At 44.5% G+C, this 18,280-nt stretch overlaps 1 protein-coding gene across 20 annotated transcripts in view; it reads left to right on the plus strand.

The window, feature by feature from the left end:
• IL20RA (interleukin 20 receptor subunit alpha) overlaps nt 1-18,280 on the plus strand; it is a 56,380-nt gene that overhangs the window by 11,264 nt on the left and 26,836 nt on the right. For 8 of the 20 annotated variants that reach the window (XM_046676763.1, XM_046676759.1, XM_046676761.1 and 5 more), the window contains exons 2-4: nt 237-1,270; nt 9,560-9,682; nt 13,649-15,193. In XM_046676763.1, coding sequence (XP_046532719.1) covers nt 15,172-15,193 — 22 coding nt within the window. In that variant the 5' untranslated portion in view covers nt 237-1,270; nt 9,560-9,682; nt 13,649-15,171. Of the gene's footprint in view, nt 1-236; nt 1,271-9,559; nt 9,683-9,726; nt 9,854-13,648; nt 15,194-18,280 lie in introns of all 20 variants that reach the window. The other 12 variants (XM_046676766.1, XM_046676767.1, XM_046676757.1 and 9 more) reach the window with 9 other exon arrangements.

Below are 18,280 nucleotides of genomic sequence, written 5' to 3' on the forward strand. Positions count from 1 at the left end.
CAGAATCCTGTACTTTGCAGAGCCTTGGTTCAGCCCTCTTTGCTTTTTAACCCAGAGCTGACCAGCAGCGAGTGCGGAGTGCCAGGTGTCCGCCAAAGGGCCGCGGCTCAGTGCTCAGAACAAAGGGTGTTTAGTTCAGTTCGGTTACAAAGGCAAGGAAAGTGTGCGTATGGATTTTGGAGAGATCTTTGAACAATAGATATTATTCACAAAAATGTTTCTCTTCTAACTCCTAGATTTACCGGAAGCTTTAGTTTTGTCTTTTACTATTCCTGCGTAAGCTGGATGGGAAGAAACGACTCCTGTCTTATGCACATATCAAGCCTTCAACCAACAGATGTGAATTTGCTTGCTCTATTTTTAATCAAAGAGAGAAATAATTGGGTTGGGAGGCTGACATTAGAAGGTAGTGATATTCTTGGCTTCAAAGCAAAATTTGGGAAAAGAAGAAACTTGTCTGATCCATGAAATTCAGAACATCTTTGATGCTCCCTCAGGGCAGACACAACACACACTCTCACCTCCGCTCTGTAAACTCTCCAGGCACAGAAGTTTCACTGGAAGTGCATCCCTGTCGCTTGTCAAACTCTACCCTGTTGGCCCCTTCCCAGGTCTAATTCCTCGGTGAAGATAAAGAACCGCCGTCAGCGTTGTAGAAACAGGCATTCCAAGCCAACGAGAGAGTGGGAGAAGATGGCTTCCCAAGGTCATGTGTCCCTCTCCTCAAGCCCTTCAGCGGCCTCCGCTGCTCACAGAATACTTCTGAATTCTGCTACCAGGTCCCACGTGGCCCGCGCCTGCCTGTCCCTCCAGCCTTACCCACACCCCTGCGGGCCTGCTGTCCTGGACGTTTCCAGCTCCCAGAGCAAGCCGACCCGCTTCCCACCTCAGGGACTTCGTGCTGGCACTTCCCTCCTCCAGAAGGCCCCCAGCCGTCTGCTACCCGCTGTCCCCAGCTGACTCCTGCTGGGATGTGCCATCTCACCTCCAGTGTGCCTCCCTCAAGGAGATCTTCCGCAAATAGAGAAAAAGTAGAGAGTTTATTATGTCTGTCAACAATGAGCCTAACTTTAGTTTTGAAGCTTTAGAACGCCATCTCAGTATTACTAGACCTCTATGCGTAGGTCTCATGCTAGAACCAATGTGCTGTGATTACCACGGTGAGGACATTTGTTCAAGTGTCTTCCTTGATTTAAACATAGCGGCACTGGGTGTTTTATTTCACTGAGAAGTTGTTCCAGGACATACTTCATACACACACATGATTCAGGTGAACTAATTAAACTTTCGTTATTTTCTTTTTTAACTTTGACTTTGAACTAATTTGAGTCTTGCAGAAAAGTTGCAGAAATAGTACAGAGTTCCTAGTTCGTCCCCTTAACCCAAGGAACATCCTAGCCTAGCCTGGCCTGCCTCCTGCGTGCTCAGAACACTTTCACGAGCCTACAGTTGGGCAAAATCATCCAACGCAAAGCCCATTTTATAATAAAGTGTTGACTATCTCCTGTAAATTTCACTGTACTGAAAGTGAAAACGGAATGCCTGGATGGGTACAGAACGTTGTCAGTGTGCCGGTGGTTCATCCTCATGACCGCAGGGCTGACAGGGAGCTGCACAGGCTGCCGCTGCCCAGCATCCTAACAGAGGATCACACACACATCGCTAGCCCGGGAAAAGAGCACAATTCACAATTCCAAGTATGGTTCCTACTGAATGCATACGGCTTTTGCATCGTCATAAAGTCAAGAAATCCTAAGGCGAACCATGTTAAGTTGAGGACCGTCTGTCATGCCCTTTCTCGGTCCCAGGTTCCAGTTCAGGATTGCACGTTACGTGAAGTTGTCACATCTCCTTCAACTCCCCAAACTATGATAGTTCCTCAGCCTTTCTTTGCCTTCATGACCTTGACACTTTTGAAGAGTTCTGGTTAGCTCTTCCTTAGAATGCCCCTAATTTGGGTTCATTTGAAGTTTCCTCATAATCAGAGCCAGGTTATTCCTTTTGAGCAAGAATACCATGCAAATCGTGTTGCCTGTCTCAGTGCCTCAGATCAAAGGGTTTCTGAGGCCAGTGTGTCTTCCTTTGGAGATGATAACCCTGATCACTTGGTGAAGGTGGTGTCTGCAGGGTCTCTCACAGGTGCAGTCATGACTTTTCACTTTGTGAATAATGAATATCTTGTGGGAAGGCACTATGAGATCATGCGAATACCTTGTTTCTCCTCAAACTTACATCCACTTATTTCAGTATCCAGCAGTGGGTATTGACTGCAACAACTATTATACCCAATGGTGATTTTTATTTCACTCTTTCCTTCTCCATTTATTTTATTTATTTAATTTTTGAGGAAGATTAGCCCTGAGCTAACATCAACTGCCAATCATCCTCTTTTTGCTGAGGAAGACCGGCCCTGAGCTAACATCCATACCCATCTTCCTCTACTTTATAAGTGGGATGCCTGCCACAGCATGGCTTGGTAAGTGGTGCACAGGTCCGCGCCCAGGATCCAAACTGATCTGAACTGGCAAACCCTGGGCTGCCAAAGCGGAGCATGAAAACTTAACCACTACACCACCGGGCAGGCCCCAACAGTCTCCATTTATTAACTGGAATTCTACTGCAAGGAAGAGCTGTCTTTCTCCCCCATTTATTTATTCATTTATTTGTTTAAATACATCAATATGGACTCACAAATATTCAGTTAATTTTTTGAGTTATAATCCAACACTATCATTATTAACTTTCTTGCTTAAATTGTTCCAGCTTTGGCCATCAAAGTCTCTTTTAGTTTGGCGCCCATGTCCTTTCAGTAAGCCTCGTTCCTTTTGAGCACTTTCTTACTGTCCAGCACCACAGAACGTTCCGGGCTCATCTTGGATTTCCCCTCCCCCAGGCCTGGAACCCACCACTTCCCCAGGGAGCTCCAGCTGCTCCTACTGGGGAAGGGTGGTTAGACACCAAGATCTGGGTGCCAGTCGTGTTCATTGCTGCTAGGATGTCGTTTCTAGGCTCTCTCAGCAGACAGAGCTGGGGATGGTAAATATGCTCACTAACCCAGTCCTCCTCACACACCTAAATTTCTGTCTCTTTCTCTCTTATGTGTGTGTGTGTGTGTACAAGACGATGCTCTTACACTGGTACCTCTGATTCTGATCCAACAGCACAAGGCTCATTGTGTCCTTCCTTATTCGTAGCTTCTTTCTCCAACAGTGAGAAAACCAGATGTCATTATCTGTAATGGATTTTCTTATTTGTTGAACTCTGGCATAGAGTAGTTTTGGAATTGCTAACCTGTGCTCCTGTGAGATGCGCATTCCCTCACTGAATTGTAGCCCACACGTACAGTTCTTGGCTCTCCAGCTTTGTAACATCCAAAGTCCCTCAGAGCAGCCGGTGTTTTCTTCACCTCCTTTATGGTGGGTGTTGCTATCCACTTATAATAGGGTTAGGTTCATTTGTTACTGTGTGCATTTCAGTTCCGGTTCCTCCAGATGCTAACCGGTCTTGTCTGTTGATTTCTGGGTATTTGTAGGGTGTGTGAAACGTTGCTGTGGTTTCAGTCAGAGCTGCACAAACGGGACGCTCCCTCCTCATCCCTCCGCCCTGGTTCCCCTTCTGCGCACCTGCTGCAGGTAGCTGTCTCCCTAGCTCCCGCCTTACCCTTCCGGTGTGTCTTTTGCACCAGGCAGCAGATGCGTGTGTACTTTCTCATACCCCTCCTTTCTCATAACATGTGGCATCCTAGACACACTCTTCTACACTTTGCTTTTTTTGACTTACCAAGATAGTTGTTTTCTGCTTCACGGAGCACTCATCCTCAAATAGACCTGACCATACCGGACAAATTCATTTCAAAGCTAAATAATTTCCAGATTTATTTCAACACAGCATGACAACCCCTTGTTTTAAACATGTTACATGCTGATGGCTAAGAGCCAGGTCTGAATCTGGGTTCCCTTGTGCAGCTCACTCAGGATTTGCCCACTCAAGGGTCCTTTTCTTCCAACAGGCTGGTCTCCTTTTCCAGCTTCTCTCCCCTTGCCTCTGGAGCAGACAGGAGGTGATTTCTCGTACATTTGCACGGCCTCCTCAGTTACCAGCTGGAGGCCCGGCCCCAGCCTCTCTGGGGGGCGTCACGCACCCGAGGCCCCAGCGTGTGGCTGCAGGTCTCACCAGCCACACTCTTCACAGTGTGTGCTTCCACGGCAAGAACCGTTCAGCTTCCTGTAGAACAAACTCCACTCAGGAGAGGCAGCGTTGGCTCCCCAGAGAGCAACTGAGGGGACGGGCTGCCTGCGGGAGGGGGTGTGGTTCCGGAACGAGGGAGTAAGGACGAGGTGGGAGCGAGGCTTCTCTGAGTGCTGTGTCCCTTTGTGTAGCCCTGACTCTCAGAGCCATAGGTGGAACACATTCTCCATTTAAGCCTGAACTTTGCACAAAGATAAAGACAATAGCCAGATGGAACTATCAGTGCTATAAAATTAATACTTTTCCACATAAAACATTTCCACAGAAAACATTACCTATTTTTATAACACTTTAATAGAACAGCATATCTATGTGTTGCCTTTTTTAGTGCTTGGCATAGTACTTTTCACAAAATATTATCTAGTAAATATTTATCCTTTGATTAAAAGCGCTTTTCATTATTTACATAATATTTTTTAAATGACTTTCCACTTGCATTTTTTCTTCAATGTACGATTTTACCAGGCATCATTGACACGTTTACCTCTATGATGATTTAAAAAAAGACATTTAGGAATTAACTGTAGCCTAAGGTAGCACACATTTTAATAAGTGAAATCATTTTATTGATCTTACTTATAAAATTACACACACTATAATTGTAATGTTCTGACAGCATTATTACTTTTTCTTGATCCTTTATAATTATAAATTATATTATATTAAATTATATATTATATATTATATTAAGTTATAAGTTATAAATTCATAATTATTTGACACAAAAGCTGACATCAGAAAAGTGAATCAAATCACTATAATCAATTCTCAGATGTGTCAATTACATATAAAATTGGAGAACACAGCATTTGGGAAAAAAATGCTGGCTGAAGACATTAAATCCAATGCCTCTGCCTTCAATCTTTCAGAATTCCTTTGCTATAGGAGCCGGGTTGCCAGGACCTTAAAATCCTGTAAGCAGCTCTCTCTTGATTCTCCTCTGCAGCGTTCCTTCCACGTCGTTACCTGTCTGCCATTTGAGCTCCTCTCATCCCAGAAAACTCTCTACCCAGCCCCAAGGCAGGATGCCCTGTCATCATAGACTCGAGCTATTCCACTGCTCTTCCACGTGATGAGCTAAGTCCTGATCTCTTTAATGCTGGTCCTCACTCGAAGCTGATGGAGCGCACAGAGCAAGCTATTTGCATCGCTGAATGCATCCGTCACATTTCCTGTGTGTCTTCTTTGCTCTCAGTTATGTCACACCAGGTCCCTGTCTCTCCCGGTCTCTTCGCTATGTGTGTGTCCGGTTTGTCCATGAGCACTCAGGCTGACTCACTGTAGGTCACGCTGAGATGGCTGGCCTGCTACATTTAAACACCACACCTGCCACATTTAAAAAGGGCGTTTGTCCTTAAACGATTCAGCATCAGGTTCCTGGGGAATGCAGGGCCTGACCCCTCACCGAAACTCAGAATTTCATGTTAACACAATTTCACCTTGTGGAGGTGGTTTTCTTTCTATTGGCTCCTCAGAACTTAGGAAACGGAAGTATGGCATGTTTTATCTAGAACTTGTGATGTCTGAGATGGTGGTCTTTAATGCAATTAAGACCACTCTTTTCTGGAAAGAAAATTCATATTGATTATAAATATTATCCATTCAAAATTGGTTCTGTTTTTTGAATGTGGCGATCACTGCGTTGCATGTTGAGCCACCAAAACGATGTCCACACAGCCACTTCAGTCACCTTGTCCACTGCTTGACCAATGCCAGCTCACGTCCAGCACAGAGAACGGGCACACTGTGTCCTACACAGATGTGTCAGTAAGTTTTCCTTGTACTTCTTGATTCTCGACGTGTCTGCAAAGTTCCGTTCCATAGAGCTACATTTCTGTTTTGAGGATGAGATATTTCGTCAACTGCATCCACCTGGGTAAAGCACTTGTTTGCATTATTTCCCCCATTTCCATTGCCTTCTCCTCAACTTTGCAGATATTTTTTCCCCTATATCAATCCCCTCAGCTTTACTTTCGGTGACTTGGCAGCCCTTAAAGCATTCATTCTTCTCTTCCCTAAACATTGTGTTCATTTCTGAGGAACGATACCTACTGCATTGGTTTCCTAAGGCTGCCATAAATAACGTAAATATGATCTCACAGTTTTGGAAGCTAGAAGTCTGAAATGAAGGTGTTGGCAGGGTTGATTCCTTCTGAAGGCTGGGAGGGAGCATCTGTTCCAGGCCTGTGTTAGCTTCTGCGGGTTGCTGGCAGTCGGTGGCGTTCCTTGGCTGGTTGATCATCACTCCAGTCCTCGGCCTCCACATGGTGTTCTCCGTCTCTTCTCCTAACCTTCCCTTTGTGCACGTCTTCATTGTGCCCCTTGGGGAAGTGGAGGCAGCAGGCAGGGGTCTGAGGAGAGTGAGCCCCTCCGCTGAAGAAATGTAAACCTCACCGGCTTTATTACAGACCCATAGATGGCTCCCTCCCCTTTGTTTATGTTGAGGTCTAATTGATATGTAACATTACATTAGTTTCAGGTGTACAACATAATGATTTGGTATTTGCATATATTGCAAAATGGTGGCTCTCTCTCATGTTCAGATCATGCAAAGTACAAGAGAAGACCTCTTCCCAGCCCTCAACATTCTCAGGGGAGCCTTTCAGGGGCGACACTTCAGCAAAAGTTTCCCTTTGGCAGTGGACACGGACCAATCAACGTGTTGAGGAGAACTGCTTCACGGGCTGAAACGGTAGCTTTCCCCACTCAACAAGCCAAGCCCACGGATCCTGCTCACCGCCCTACAAGTCTCTGAGGGCGTGGTGGGCGTCCCGGACTCAGCTGTGTCCTCTGAAAGAAATATGTTGAAATCCTAACCCCCAGGACCTCAGAAAGTAATCTTAATTAGATAGAAGGCCTTTACAGAGGTAATCAAGATACAAAAGAGGGCGTGAGGATTGGCTCTAATCCAGTAAGCCTGGTATCCTTATACAAAGGGGGAATTCAGACACAACGGACTGGCAACAGATGTTGGCTCAGAAGCCAATCTTTAAAAAGAAAAAGTTAAAATGTAACGTGACACAACGTGACTTTTAAATAATCTTCCTTTGAGCACTTTTCATTCATTCATTCATTCAGTGTCATTCATTCATACATATCAGGAACTGTCCAAGGTGTTGAGGTGAACAAGAAAACAAAGTCTGTTTCTTCATGGAGCTTTTAGTCTCAGGTGATTAAGGTATAAGTGCCACAATTGAGGAAACCGAGCTTCTTTAGAAGCTCAGAACAAGGCAACTGAACTAATCCAGAAGTCAGGCAAGACTTCCTACTAAAAGGGCCCTTTAAACTGAGACTTACGAGAGTACACACACGCACACACACACACACACAGTCGTGAGTCAACTAAAGACAGGGATGCCCTCCGAGAAATGCATCATGAGCTGATTTCGTGATTGTGCGAACATCATAGCATGTACTTACACAAAGCTAGGTAGTATAGCCCACTACATACCTAGGCTCTATGGGGCTAATCTTATGGGACCACCATAGTATATGCAGTCCGTCATTGACCAAAACATCATGCAGTACATGACTATATTATATTATATATATTGTATTATATATATTATAAATGTGATATATATATCACATCACATCTACTCTACTTGAGAAGAAAAGATGCATTATAAAAGAAATGAGATGTCCAAGTAAATGTCTTACTATGAATAAATACTTCAAACACTTTTAGGAAAAAACAGAAAAGTTCAATAAATAGTCATAGGTAGGCTGCCATCAATACTATGTAAAATAATTGTCATTCACTATAAATCCAGATCTTTTCCATTTATAATAATGGCAAGAAAATAAAGCTATTCTGCTGTAATCATATTCTATCTATAAATTACCAGGTAGTTCATATTCCTTTTTCACACCTACATTTCTTTCTTAGAAAACTACCAATCAGCAAACAAAACCCAACAGCGAATAACACAGGCCCCTGGAAAGGAGGATTTTTCTGAGGGTGGTTTTTCCAAGTGGGTGGGAGTCGGGAGGTTTGTAGCATCAAGAAGTCACTGTGGTCTGCGGCTCTTGGCAATACTGAATCAAACCACAGGCGGTTATCAAAGGCATAGTTGTTACCGTGTGGTTTTCTGAGACAGGGCTGGTGTGCTAGGTGCTATTTCCCACTTCCTGAATCAGCAGTGCTCTAAAGGCTGTCAGCTGTACTGCAAAAGCAAAGAGAATGTCCTAACTGATTGGTTCTCCGGGTGGTTCCTGGAGACATTCCAGTGTTATCAGTGCCACGATGCCTTTGACTCTTCTTTTTGGGTGGCCTCTTCATTGTTGCTCAGCTTTTATCCTGACCAGTGTTTGTTTTTACGTCTTTCCGGAGGGATAAGTACCTCGAAGGGCTGATCTTCAGCAGGGTCTGTGCACCATGTGGAACACCCTGCATTTTATTGCATTTAGTTGCCCAGCTTTATCAAGGCATAACTCCACCCTGAAGAGGTCTGATCCTAGCCCCGGTCACTCTCAAAAACATTGAAGCATCTACTTGTCACTAGGGAGGAGAATTCGCCTACTGAAACATACCTGGCCTTTCGGGCAGCGTTGTCCATGACTCCTGCACACTCCCGTCTCCATCGTGCTCAACTGGGAATCTGAGATCACACTGTCAACCTCATTTGCCTCAAAATCCCAACTAACAATGAGCAGAAGTAAACACCATTAATTACTTCCACATCCCCACTACCTACTGATTTTTAAGGCTCTCTTACTTTTTCTGTTAATGTTTTTCTCACATTTTTATCTTACTGATTTTCTCTCTGAAAATTTCAAGTGATGGAGATACTAATGGAAGAATGGCATTGCTTCTGTGAGGATAAAAAGAACTAGTTGTGAAGGTGATTTGGAAAACAAAGTGGATGATGTGTGTTGATATTTAATAAATACCTATTGATTGGACTTAGAGTTCCCACCAGCTGCTCTTTCCCATACCTCCTTGGTCCCAAATGGTTTGTCTTCGATTCTGTTCTTTCTTTCATCTTTTCCTTTCGGAGGCAAGTTATCAAGTAGTAGAGACTCCAACACACGTTCGATCTACTTTTCCACAGTTACTGTGATATTTGTTATTACCAATCAAGACACTTTGGAGACTAAAAAACGTGGGGGAAATCAAGTCCTGGCTTTCCAAAAGCTAATTTCTAAAAAGGACGGGAAGGGAAGACATTCACGAGGTAGTGGGACTGGTTTTCTAAAAAACAGTGAGGCTGACATGCACACACTCATAATGGTATCTTCAAAATAGGCATTTTTGAAGGCTATACACAAAAATCTCACAGTGATTTATTTCTTAAACTCCTTTTTTCAGAGTTCCAGATAGACTGCACACGAGTCAGAATGACCCATTAAGTGGAGGTGTGGCGTAATTTTCAGAAGCATTCAAAGCTGCTTGGTAATCAAGCTGGGAAATGCTATGTTGGGCAAAAATAAGGTGAGCCTATACAAAAGATGAGATGGAATTTTTTGCATGTTTAGAGACTACCTCAGAAGACACCTGCAGTTGAAAGAAAGCATGCCCCAGTGCCATGAGCTGAGCAGCACCCTGGGAATAACTGTAAACCCTCCTGGGGGATTCTTGGAAGATGCACGCTCTCTTTGATGGGTAAACTCCAATGTATTTATTTTAAAAAGTAGTCTCTACTCTAAATTCCTACTTGCTATCAAGTACCAACAGTAATATTCAGACACATGTTTAAGCACATTGATTTACTTATTCGAGTGTTATAAAGAAATAACACCACTGTTTGACGTGTGCATCCCTCATCCGTGTAAACCTTCACATTCCTGGTAGGGAGATCATGTATTGATGGATTGTGTCTCAGATTCGAAACTGTCTGCTCCAGGGCTGTGTGTTTCTGCCCTCCACTGTGTATCAGTTTCTATTTCTAGCACACAGGACGTGCCCAGCACCCATGTTGAATGAATGGTATGACTGTGTACAGGTCCACCAGGAAAAGCTTCAGAGAAGAAGAAATACTCGGGTTTTCCTCATTGTATTTCTTTTCTCTCTCCTTAGAAGCTATCATCTGTAACATGCAAAATTTATAACAAGTAGACAATCCCTTCTTCCCACAACACTGCTCTTTGGAGCGTTTCCTAAAGGCAGCAGGTGTATCCTAGTAGAGAGAGTCTTGGGCATCAGCATCCACTGAATAGCTGAATAACCGCGGGCAAGTCATTCAGCCTCTCTGGGCCTCTGTCTATTCAGTGCTAAAATGAGAATAGTAGCCATGGAAGACAATACTGAGCTAGTGATATTGAGCTCTCTCTTTGTGCCCGCCGCTGTTCTACGAGCTCTCTATAGAGAATCTCATGTAATCATCCCGACAAGCCTAGGAGGCAGAGAGTATTCTTTCATTCTTCAAATTAGGAAATTGAGGCCCAGCAGCTAAATAACTTATTAAAGGCAAACAGCTGGTTAGTGATGGAGCAGGGAGCGGGTCCCAGTGTGCCTTAGAGCCTTTGTTCTCAGAACTTCTCTTTGATCTACTCACGCAAACAGTTAGAAGCAATGAGATGGGGCAGGTGGCAGCACCCAGTACAATGTGCAACATTATTACAGGGAAAACTGAGCAGCACACACCTACAGCAGTAAGCGGGCAAAGAATAGGGGAATCTTAGTGGGGTGGGTGGCCAGGGGAAGAGAATGAGTTCAAAGGAACTGATGTTAACACCCAATCATGCTCTCTCCCTTAGAGAAGACAGCTGTGTGTCTGTTCTCCGGTAAATTGTCCCGGAATCACGTTTAAGTACTGTTTAGGCAACTGACTTTTTAAAGGCACTTGATATATAATTCGGGGGCAGAGGAGGAGAGAGGAGTTAATATTTTTCAAGAGAAATAGTTGATTACTTGAGACAAAAGAAAATGTGCTGTCCCTGTCAGCATGGTGATGTCGAACAATGCTCAGATGGTCCATTTGGAGGCTGCCATAGTGCTTGGCTCCCCTTTGCTTGTGGGTAGGATGAATTATTTACAACTTTTGCTTCCTGGATAATTGCCTTCAGGTGCCTTTTTCATGTCAACATTTTTTAACCTCATTCCCCATGATAGAAAATTCATTCAGGAGGTAAAGTCTCTTTTTGGTCTTAGAAGCATATTAAGGTATTTTCTTATTTCAAAAGACTCTTGAAATATGTCACAACCACTTGCCATGGACTACTATTCCTTCACTAGAAAACATCTGTTGAGTATCTTCTGACCGTGCTAATCTCTGTGTATAGTGAGAGTTTACCGAGGTGGTCCAAGCTATCCAGATTTGGCGGTTCAGGCTGTTCCTCCTCATTCTGGTGCTCACGTGAATCTGGGTCCTGCCCTGTCGCCATGATTTGTGTGAGCCCCACTGTCCCTGGCTAGTTCTGTTCAAAAGCATTTATTTGCCAGGCACTGGGGATACAAAGCCTCTTTATAAAGCACAGTGCCAACGTCAAACGGCTCAGAGCCTCGTGAGTCCTTTGCTCTGCTCCAGCTTCAGGGGGACAGAGGGGCTGGGGGCCTGGAGGCTTTCTCTGGACAGGGCGAGGCAGGACTTCCTCAGTGCTGAGGTTCCCTTAGTCATGAGCTTGAGAAACTGGGACAGCCTCAAAGGGGACATCCCCAGGAGTGGACACCTTGACTGTCCAGCCGCTTGCAGTCTGGTTGCTTTCCTCACCGTGGATGAATGTGTGGCCCACAGCGAGAAGGTGGGAACGTCTCAGCCCCAAAAGAGGGAGGTTTGGGTACCCACAGACTGAGCACCTGGCTCTTTGTGAGCTCGCTGTGAAAACCTCACCCCTTGTTTTGCAGGGAAAGATTCGCCCTGAGCTAACATCTGTTGCCAGTCTTCCTCTTTTTTTTTTTCTCCCCAAAGCCCCAGAGCATAGTTGTATATCCTAGTTGTAGGTCCTTCTAGTTCTTCTACGTGGGACACCGCCACAACATGGCAACTGACAGGCGAGTGGTGGGAAATGAACCCAGGCCACCAAAGGGATGAGAGTGCCGAACTTTAACCACCAGGCCGTCAGGGCGGGCTCCTCACCACTTTGCTAGTGCTCAGCAGGCACTAATGTATGCATCGGCTTTTCCCACAGTATGATGAAATGGAAATACCGTTTACTGACAGGCATATAATTAAAACTGCAGCCTACTTAGATGAAGACCTTAGTATTAGCTTTGAGGCAATTAGGAAGATGTCACTTGCCATTTCACTACAACTAGGGACCTGTATACAAGGTAACTTGGAACTAGTGTAGCAGCCACATTTTATAAAACTCCACTATTGAAGTTGTCACAGATTTACCCATTTCAAATGTCAGTTATCTACTCTCTTCTTACTAGAAGGACCCAAGACTGCACACACGACTTCCTCCTTATGATGTGTAATGTAGGGGAGGCTGGGCCAGAACACTTTCCCAAAGAGTAAGATATAACAAAAGGAAAATAAATCCTGAGAGGGGACACTAATCTAAAGGATGTGGCTTACAAGAGATAACTGACCAATCGTCACTCGGAAGTTCATTAAGTGGACACCTTGCCAGCCCATCTCAGTTATGTTAGGGCAGAAGCCATCTTAAATGCTCGCAGCTCAAGGGGGCATCATCGTCTCCCTCCATTGCTCAAAGGCCACACCCTGGTCAGGAAAGAACGAAGGGAACCCAGAAGTCTTGCCCCTTTCTGAGGTCTTCTGAGTTCCATTTTCTCTTCAAAGACCAGCCTCCCAGCCAGATGACTGTTGTCAGGACATCACAGCATCATCATGTCGTTAAAATGGTACAAGCCAATATACATTAAATGGACACACACGGAGGAACAAGGAGTCTTTTAGTTCCAAGAGATACTATAGGAGGAGGGCAGGAAACAGCAGAGCCACTCAGGGTGTTGCAGGTAATTTGGCGTGGCTGGTGAACACGGTGCATTTGGCAGAATTGCGATAGGAGAGGCCAGGCCAGACCATGAAGAACCTTGTGTACCAACCGAAGCTGTGATGGTGCAGCACTCCCGGAAATGAAACTGTGCACCAAGCTGACAGCTTTATGATTTGGGATGTGCAATCAAAGGACCATCAGAGAAAAGGAACTGTACTTCCAGGCCATAAATCTACATGAACAAAAATGCTTTTGTTACCGTAAATTGGCACTCGACTCCTGATAGCCACGTAGGTGTGACATATTTTCACTTTGGCATTGGTTAAATTATCTTATCAGGCCTGGCAGGTTAGAAAAATGACTTATCTCATCGGAATGTTTATTCAGGAGTGTCTTTATGTTTTCTAAACTAGAAAGAGTGCCTAAAAACTTTGCAAAGAACAAAAAACCAAGAAAATATTAGTTATCGATTGTGGTTTTTTTAAATGTACCATTTCTCCTCCTTTAAGAAAAGCGCTAATTCTGTTTTTTACCACTTCTTTGCATCACCAAACAGATGACAGGGCAAGCATTCCTTGAGAAATCCTCGTCTGTTCACTCGGCTTCACAGCCCCGCAGCCCTCTGACCAGTGAGAGCCCTGCAGCTGTGCCTCGTCAGGAGCACCTGGTGTTTCCGCCGCAAACACAGGAATACAGAGCTCGGAGCCGCCCGCCCACCCCGTCCCCACAGCCAGCAGCTGGGAAAGCTCAGCCTCCTCACTGGGGCTGCTGCAAATGGTCTTGCTGGTGTCTTAGTCCTATTCTTGCCCCATCCAATCTTTTCTCCCCTCAGTAGTGAAGTAATCCATTTGAAATATAAGTAGGTTCATGGCTTCCCCTGCTTCAAAGACTCCAATATGTTCCCGCTGAATTTCAGTTGTAATCCAAATTCCTTCCCAGGGTTTATGAAGACTGGGGACCAAGCCACTTTGTCCTTCTGTTTCATCGTGGCCACTCTCCTCTCCTCACTTTTTCCAGTTACACTGATCATTCGACAGTCCAAGGACATTGTCTCTTTTGATGGGCTCTTTCCCATCTGGGGGTCTCTGCCCTCCCACCCCACAGCTGACTCCTCAGAGCCTGTCTTAGTAGGTTCTGTGACCTGCTGCTCCAACCTCATTCCCTTCCAGAGCCTCATCACCAAATCTGTAGGTACATCTTGGTTTCTTTGTTGCCCTGTTGATGGTGTCTCTCTCCCGCTAGTTGGGAGCTCCCTAAGGGCAGGAGCGTATCTCTTTGTTCGCCCTTAGACAGCCACATCGTAGCACCTGTCTCAGTTTCCTGGAGCTGCCCTAACAAAGCACCACAAACCGGATGGCTTAGAACCACAGAAATTTGTTCTCTCCCAGTTCTGGAAGCTGGAAGTAGGAAACCAGGCGTGGGCAGGGCCGCGCCCTCTCTGAAGCTCTGGAGGGTTCTCCTTGCTTCTTGCAGCTCCTGGGTGTCCCAGGCGGTCCTTGGCTTGTAGATGCATCACTCCGATCTCCCACCCGCAGTGGTGTTCCCCTGGGTCAGTGAGTCTTCACACGGCTTCCTGCTTACAAGGACACCAGTGGTACCGGGTCAGGGGCCTCGCTGGAGGAGGGTCTCATCTGAGCTAGTTCCGTCTGCAGAAACCCTATTTCCTAATAAGGTTGCATTCAGAAGTAATGGGGTCTAGGACTTCAATACATCTTTTTAGGGAGACATAACAGCACCTAATAAATATTAGTTGAATGAATAAACATGAAGACTCATGAAGTGATATTCCCCGTCAATGCAGGTGAGGTTGCCGTGGTGCATTCTTTGCAGGAGACGAAGAACTGAAGGCCAAGGCAAATACATCTCCACATCCTTACGTTTTACTGTGGTTTCTCATTGACAGGGGGCCTGTCCTCAGCACTAAAGAGGCACCAGCACAGACCCAGCACAGCCTCCAGGAGTCCCCACCTTCGTAGTCACCATCCACTGTCTGGGGGACGTGTTAAAGCAGGAGAGCATTCTAGGCGGAAATAAAAGAAAATATTCTGGAAGGAAAAAGAAAGAGCTTCCTGCTGCAAGATGTGGTGGGATCCAAAAAAATGTACTGACCAGATCAATGTATAATTTTTTTTAATATTTAAATTATTTTATATTTAATCTTAGAATAATACATGTTTTCTCATCAGTCTTGCCTTGCCTGTTTTTTTAATTTTTATTTTTTTTGGATGTACATCATATTTCAGATTCTGTGTAGATTACATCATGTTCACCACCCGAACACTAATTATAGTGCATCCCCTCACATGTGACCCTAATCACCCCTTTTGCCCTCCCCCCACCCCTTCCCCAATGGTAACCACCAGTCCAATCTCCAATGCTATGTGTTTTTTTTTTTTTTGTCGTTTTTATCTTCTACTTATGAGTGAGATCATAGGGTATTTGACTTTCTCCCTCTGACTTATTTCACTCAGCATAATACCGTCAAGGTCCATCCATGTTGTCACAAATGGCCAGATTTCATCATTTCTTATGGCTGAGCAGTATTCCATTGTGTATATATACCACATCTTCTTTATCCATTCGTCCCTTGATGGGCACCTAGGTTGCTTCCAAGTCTTGGCTATTGTGTATAATGCTGCAGTGATCATAGGGGTGCAAGTATCTTTATGCCTTTGTGTTTTCAAGTTCTTTGGATAAATACCCAGCAGTGGGATAGCTGGGTCATATGGTAAATCTATTCTTAATTTTCTGAGGATACTCCATACTGCTTTCCATAGTGGCTGCACCAGTTTGCACTCCCACCAACAGTGTACTAGGGTTCCCTTCTCACCACATCCTCTCCAACATTTGTTGTTTCCTGTCTTGTTAATTATAGCCATTCTGACCGGAGAGAGGTGATACCTCATTGTAGTTTTGATTTGCATTTCCCTGATAGCTAATGATGCTGAGCATCTTTTCATATGCCTGTTGGCCATCTGTATATCTTCTTTGGAGAAATCTCTCTTCAGGTCTTTTGCCCATTTTCTAATTGGATTGTTGGGTTTTTTTGTTGTTGAGCTGTACGAGTTCTTTGTATATTTTGGATATTAACCCCTTATCTGATATATGGTTTGCAAATATCTTCTCCCAATTCTTAGGTTGTCTTTTCGTTTTGTTCACGGTTTCCTTTGCTGTGCAAAGCTTTTTAGTTTGATGTAGTCCCATTTGTTCATTTTTTTTCTTTTGTTTCCCTTGCCCGGTCAGATTGCCTTGCCTTTGTTTCAATTCAGTTAAGGATTAGTTTGCAAGGGTAGCAGGTGAGTGAGAAGGCTAAGAGTGTGGGTTCTGAACCCAGTTCCTTCATCCCCTAGCTGTGCAAACTTGTGCAAGTTACCTAACGTCTCTGTGCCTCAGTTTCTTCATCTCTATAATGGAGATGGCAATAAAAGTACCTTCCCCAGGGCTGTTATGAGGATTGGATGATTCAGATGTATAAAGCACGTCAGGGTCAGTTGCAGGGTGAGGAGTCCACAAACGTCAGCTACTGTTTGTATTATGTGCTGGTCAATTTACCTCATTTCAACTAAATACCGTAACATAAAGGTTTTCACAATATTTGTTGTGTTTTTTAAATCTTATGCAAATTGAATTTTATTCACATACTGTGTCTACTATTAAAGTAGAATCTCTTAGGCTGTTGTGAATGGGTCCCACTCTCAGCATTACCTTTAATCGTACTAAAGACCGTTCATGTCCTACTGGAGCCAGAACTGTGCGAGAGCAGGCAGCCCTTGTGAGTCTCCGTGCAGAAAGGTCGAGACTCACCATGGTGACAAATCATTAACACTCCACAGTCAACAAAACTGTGGTGTGATTTCCCCGTAATGTAGTCTTGCAGAGGAGGTAGAGACACATTTCACAGCATTCATGATAAAACATGTTTTCTTTTCAAGGAATAGAATGGTATGATGAAAAACTTTTAATGTTATTGTCACGTTATTAATTGCTTTTATTTAACCTATTATTACCAGAGTTTGGTAGCGTTTTGATAATGGGCACAGCATTTCTAGAGGCTTTAGACAATTACAAAACATTAATCAAAATGTCCCTTGACTCCATGGGCATTAATGATTGACAGCACATTCCAAAGCAGAGTTCACTGCAGAAGAGCAAAATTGCTTTGTTTCCTTGTGACAGTGACCAAGAAAATTAAATTAAATTAAAATGAGAAATCTATTTTTTTTATTCCAAGTTATTTCTTAAAACTTCTTTGGGTATGTTTTAGGCATCTTGAGAGTTCTGTCAGTTTTTTCTTCTATTAAAAGATGAGCAGGGGCCGGCCCGGTGGCGCAGCGGTTGGGTTCGCACGTTCCGCTTCTCGGAGGCCTGGGGTTCGCTGGTTCGGATCCCCGGTGCGGACATGGCACTGCTTGGCAGCCATGCTGTGGTAGGCGTCCCGCGTATAAACTAGAGGAGGATGGGCACGGATGTTAGCTCAGAGCCAGGCTTCCTCAGCAAAAAGAGGAGGACTGGCAGTAGTTAGCTGAGGGCTAATCTTCCTCAAAAAAAAAAAAAAAAAGATGAGCAGAAGCCAATATTGTAGAAGATAAAGATTTGTGGATTAAACCTTGAAAAAGTACGCCTGGGGGCCGCCCTGGTGGCGCAGCGGTTAAGTTCGCACATTCCGCTTTGGCGGCCCGAGGTTCCCCCATTTGGATCCTGGGTGTGGACATGGCATTGCCTGGCACACCATGCTGTGGTAGGCATCCCACATGTAAAGTAGAGGAAGATGGGCATGGATGTTAGCTCAGGGCCAGTCTTCCGCAGCAAAAAGAGGAGGATTGACAGCAGTTAGCGAGGGCTAATCTTCCTCCAAAAAAAAAAAGTATGCCTGGACTATAGTGTCTAAGATAACTTGTGTTTTACAGCTCTAACCACAAGTTGCCACAACCAGAACATCCTACTTCCTTATCAGCTAGTTCTGAGGAGCCATATTTGGTAATGTCTTCCATCCATAATATTATAATAAACGGTCTATTTTAGTGTTAGTTCTTGCAGGATACTAACCACTCTTCTTGTGTTGTGTATCTAAACACGCAGAACACAGCATTTTAGATGTGGAAAGATGCTTGGAGTTTTTTGTTACAAGCGTTCCTCACTTTTGAAGGGTTGGGAAATACTATACTTCATGGCATTGCTTCCCCATGTT

The sequence above is a fragment of the Equus quagga genome, chromosome 11 (assembly GCF_021613505.1).
Source record: "Equus quagga isolate Etosha38 chromosome 11, UCLA_HA_Equagga_1.0, whole genome shotgun sequence".
NCBI classification, from domain to species: Eukaryota; Metazoa; Chordata; class Mammalia; order Perissodactyla; family Equidae; genus Equus; species Equus quagga.